At 46.1% G+C, this 5000-nt stretch overlaps 1 protein-coding gene across 8 annotated transcripts in view; it reads right to left on the bottom strand.

Moving 5' to 3' along the window:
* Positions 1-5000, bottom strand: part of tacc2 (transforming, acidic coiled-coil containing protein 2) — a 138231-nt gene that overhangs the window by 103445 nt on the left and 29786 nt on the right. For all 8 annotated transcript variants that reach the window (XM_063191840.1, XM_063191844.1, XM_063191845.1 and 5 more), the window contains one exon: positions 2255-2383. In XM_063191840.1, the coding sequence (XP_063047910.1) occupies positions 2255-2383 (129 nt within the window). The remainder of the gene's footprint in view (positions 1-2254; positions 2384-5000) is intronic.

Genomic DNA, 5000 nt, shown 5'->3' with positions numbered 1-5000 from the left:
GAGAGAGAGAGAGAGAGAGAGAGAGAGAGAGAGGGAGAGAATGAGAGACAGAGAGAGAGAGAGAGAGAGAGAGAGAGAGAGAGAGAGAGATGCAGCCTGATCGATGTTCCCTAATGTATGTGATATCCTCTTGCAGGTGGTCTATCAATGCACACAGTGCAAGTGGGTGAGGAGGCCATTGACAGCAAATTAAGGGGAGATAAAATAAAAGGGTGCCAATACATCCACTGAAAATATGGCATGTGCTAAACAGGCCTCTGGGGCATCACAGAGGACTCTGCTAAGCAGGGGTATCAAAGCGGACTGTGGGCACCCATGGCCTAATGGGGAAGGAACTGGTCTTAGAATGGGAGGGTTGCAGATTCAAATCCCATAGCATCTAAATCAGGTGTCACCAACGTTGTGCCCGCGGGCGCCAGGTAGCCCTCCAGGAGCTTCTGAGGTGCCCAACAAGGATGCTAATAAACAGTGACTACAAGATTTTAGAGCTTTTCTTAATTTAAAAATGAGAGTATTTATTCTTTATAACCTATAACCAAATAAGCATTCAATTATAGTGTGATCTGAGAATGATGCCAAGACATCAGTAGAGGATTTTGAACAAAAGTAGCCCTCAGGGAGCCCTCAGTAACCCTTGTTAGCCCTCTGTAGCCCCTGAGTAGCCCTCGTTAGCCCTAAGACCCAGAAAGGTTGGGGACCCCTGATCTAAATTGCCTAACCTCATATTGCTCCAGGGACTATAACTGATGTCATCCAGCACAGTCCACCTCTCAGGGTTAGAACTCATGACCTCTGGTATGGGAGCACAGGTGCAAAACCACTGTGTTCAAGGTCTTGGTCCATAGCTTGGTCATATTCACATCTGTATATGAGGCTTCGTGAGGTTCTGCTGCCTAGCTCTGGTAGTTGGCATCCATTACATAACAAAACCAATACCCTCTGGCTAAATAACTGCAAATCGATTTGGATTAAAGTGTCAATTAAGGATAATGCAATAACCTACTGCAATGACCAATGTCATGCAGTTACCAGGGCACCAAATGTAAGGAAGGGCAGGGAAGGAGCACGAGGAGTCTTGTTTTGATTGGCCTTGGGGACATGTCAGTGTTGATGCTATGGCCCTGCTGCTGTATGAAGATCAGGCAGTACATCTCCATCTGTCTCGTCTCTTTAATTTCCTCTGGTGTAGTGTTGAGCTGGGCTGGTTTGTAGAGGTGTCAAAAGTAAAAGTTCAAAAAAGAAACACAGTTTCCTTCCACTGCAGGTAATCTTAGGAGCCAGTAGACCTGTAAGTAAGTAAGTAAGTAAGTAGCCAATTGAGGCCAATTGGAGCCAATTTTGGTCCCCTCGGGGAAATTCTTTCTCTGCACTTCATCCCATTTGGACTAGTGAATTACATTGAAGTATAGTCCGTAGCAGTGGGCTGCCTGCTGAGCGGCGCCCGGGGAGCAGTGTGGGGGTTAGGTGCCTTGCTCAAGGGCACTTCAGCCGTGGTCCAGTCGGGCATTGAACCGGGAACCCTTGGGTTGCCAGTCCAATGCTCTAACCACTGAGCCACGACTGTGTACACTACCTGTGTACTTGTCTTACAATCAGCTGACTCTGCACTGGTTGGGTCAAGTTTGTGGTGGGTCCTTGACAGGTTTTTTGTGCTTTTCGGTAACAATACAGTCTATCTATGTCAATAGGTACAATGATGTAACAGCTATGTAATAGCTTGTGCTATAGTGTTATACTTATACTTTATACTTTAATTGTACTTTTACAGTACTTTTGACACCTCTGCTGCTTCGTGTAAAAATGAACTACCAATAGACACAGTCCAAACCCAAACCAACACAGTAACTCTAATGATTTGGTAGTTCATCTCCATGGGTAGCTCAGCTCTCATATCGACACAACACCGCTTCTCCCCCAATTCTCTCTCTCTCTGGTTCCCTGAGTGCATCTTAATATGGGACCTTGCCTCCTCCACTTGCCTCCTCCACTCACTTCTCGTCATGATGACATCACTGACAACAGCATTATATTTCAATATCTTGCAAAAGCTCAATTGTAGAGTCTTTTTCTCGTTTGCAATTGTTATGGTGAATGAAAAACCGTCCCTCAAAAGTTGTTGTGGCTAGGCTGACAGCTGGGAAACTTTATCGTTTTCTCCACGGAGGAGGGGCCAGGAGGCGGGGCGAGGAGACAAGCGCAAGTGGAGGAGGCAAGGTCACATATTGGGATGCACCCCCTGTGTGCTCTGCGATACCTCTTGACAATGCCCCGGACAGGTGGGCGTGCGTCCATGTACTGCTGCAGGCCGGCCAAGAGAGGGTTTGCCGAGCCAGAGAGGGCCACGGCCTCACTCTTCATCGCACCTGAGCTCACCTGCTCACGCCTGCTGTTACACAGGTGCACACACACGCACGCACGCACGCACGCACGCACGCACGCACGCACGCACACACACACACACACACACACACACACACACACACACACACACACACACACACAACACACACACACACACACACAAACACACACACACACACACACACACACACACACACACACGCACACACACACAAACACATGGTTCGGAAACACAGTTTTGAATACACAGGAACATACACTCACACAGGTGAGACACACATACATAGAAAGAAAAGATGATGAGTTTTTAAAAGAATAATACTGAACGAAAAAAACCTGACTATATGAAAATCATCTCTGCACAGTTCAACAAAATGGTCAGACCTTGTGTGGGTTGACCATGTTTAAATACATTCTCAAAGCATGTATATACAGTATACCCTTACAAACAGTACTATGTTACATTGAGGTCTTAACCCATTAAAACACGGCCACATTTGTTGTTACCAGGATGGCAATGTAGTTGTAGTGCTTTACTAAAGGCCCTCTGTTATGTCATAGGAGATTAGTATTATGGTAATTAACCTTTCAATGACTATTACAACGTGCTTCAAATGGTATGGCGTGCATTAAGGGGCTACACCAGGGTGACTTAGAGTGCATTATCAAGGGTCCAAAGACCTATGTCATGTGCAAATACTCCAAAAAACAACACAGTTTCTGACTGACTGACTGACTGGCTAAATGATGGACGAATCCACCAGCCATCCGACAGTGTCTGTATATATAACAGTTGAATTCTTGTGACTAGCAATAGGGGGAGATCCCTGGAGTAGGTTGGGGTTAAATGTCCTGCCCAGGGGCACAATGGTGGCTGAACTTTGAACCCTCCGAATGTTCCATCTGCATACCCTGATCAACCAACTGCACAAACCAACCACCGCAACCCCTCCAGTGTTCCTGCGTTGCGATCTTTTAAAGGTAACCCATAATCTGTTGCTATGGAAGAGAACTGAGCTCCTTTCATCATCTCCTCTCCTCTCTCATCTTCCCCCCATCATGGTTTAATGATTTATCATGCATGACCATATTCAAACAAAACGGAGATCCTGAGTAAAGCTCTGGTGAAGCCATCAGTCTAGCGGCCTGGCCTCGTCTCTCCTAGGCAGATAAGTCAGTTGATTCTCTCTTTCAACATCAAAGCCCCCCTCCCATCCCTCTGTTTCTGTTTCTCCCCCTTTTCATCCTACCCTGCCCCCGACCTTGGCCCTTTGCGGTCAGTGGCATGATGGATTTATGTGAACGTCGGGCTGAAGTTTGACAGTGACAAAACCTCCGTGACATTGGGGGGATGAGGTGGAGGTGAGGGTGAGGTGACCCATGACAATGACACCGCAATGCACAGTACCATACCGCATCACGTTGCATCACCTCGTCTCATCATAAATTCTTATGCTGACGCAGCACGGCTAGACCAATGAACAGGCAGACAGACATATACATATGATGGACGGGTGGACACGGAAGGAAAAACTGATGGAGTGACAGAGGGAGGTAGGGAGGGATGGATGGGAGCAGGGAGTAAGAAGGACACACAGAAAACACACAGGAACAGACAGACTGACTAGAACACACACACACTAGAAGTGGGCCTCAAAGAAAGACTCGACTCATGTGTGTGTGCGTGTGTGTGTGCGTGTGTGCGTGTGTGCGTGTGTGCGTGTGTGCGTGTGTGTCAATGCGAGCACTCATCTTTCGCCTTCCCTTAGCAGGAAACTGTGCTTTTATTGTTTTCCCCCCATACCAGGATGACACCACCCCCATGTGCTTTTTGGAGTCTTTCCTTCAAACATAAACCTGACACTCGCGCCTCAGTGATCCACAGGAGTCAGTCAGATTTTCCATAGCGTGCGTTCCTTAGTGGCAATAAGGAGCACAAAAGAAACACTGACTGACTGACTGACTGACAGACTGACAGTTGTATGCAGCAACAAGGATTGCACCACATGGGCATGTTGGGTCGAGTCTGTTGATACAGTATTACTGCACTCACTGTTCTGCTCGTACAGAATTACTCCACTCTCACAAAAAAAACATTTTGATTACCAAAGAAAGACAGAAATACACACCCTTTAGAAAAAAAGAGGTATCGCACACCAATAAAGTCTTTCTTGAGGTGCTAGCTTCCTGAGCATACAAATGATAAAGAAAATGAAAATGTGTGGCATTCTTTTCATTTTCTTTCACAGAAATACACACCCTGCCACCTAATAGACAAGTTATGGGATGCCTTTTCCGCCTACACACTGAGCACTGTGAGAAGACTGAGATATGCTGCACTGTACAGAGAATTGGTGTGTATGTAGTGTACTGTACTCCGTGGAGTGGAACTTGATGCAAAGTGTGACGCTTTTTTGTGAGTCGTTGACAAATAAATGCTTAATAAAATAGCAGTCACACAATAGTAAGTGACTATTTTATGTCTACAGTAGTCTACTACTTTTGCTGTTCATTTTACCAGCATTTAGATGGTGCTTGGTGTCTATATGGGATGTCCTCATACAGCAGATGCGAGTCGAATACGACTCCCTGAGTTGAAAAGTTAAATCATAATAAAATTGTCTGTGGCCCTATATTTT

Source organism: Engraulis encrasicolus, chromosome 24 (assembly GCF_034702125.1).
Source record: "Engraulis encrasicolus isolate BLACKSEA-1 chromosome 24, IST_EnEncr_1.0, whole genome shotgun sequence".
Classification (NCBI taxonomy): domain Eukaryota; kingdom Metazoa; phylum Chordata; class Actinopteri; order Clupeiformes; family Engraulidae; genus Engraulis; species Engraulis encrasicolus.
This window is presented reverse-complemented; position numbering and strand designations above follow the sequence as displayed.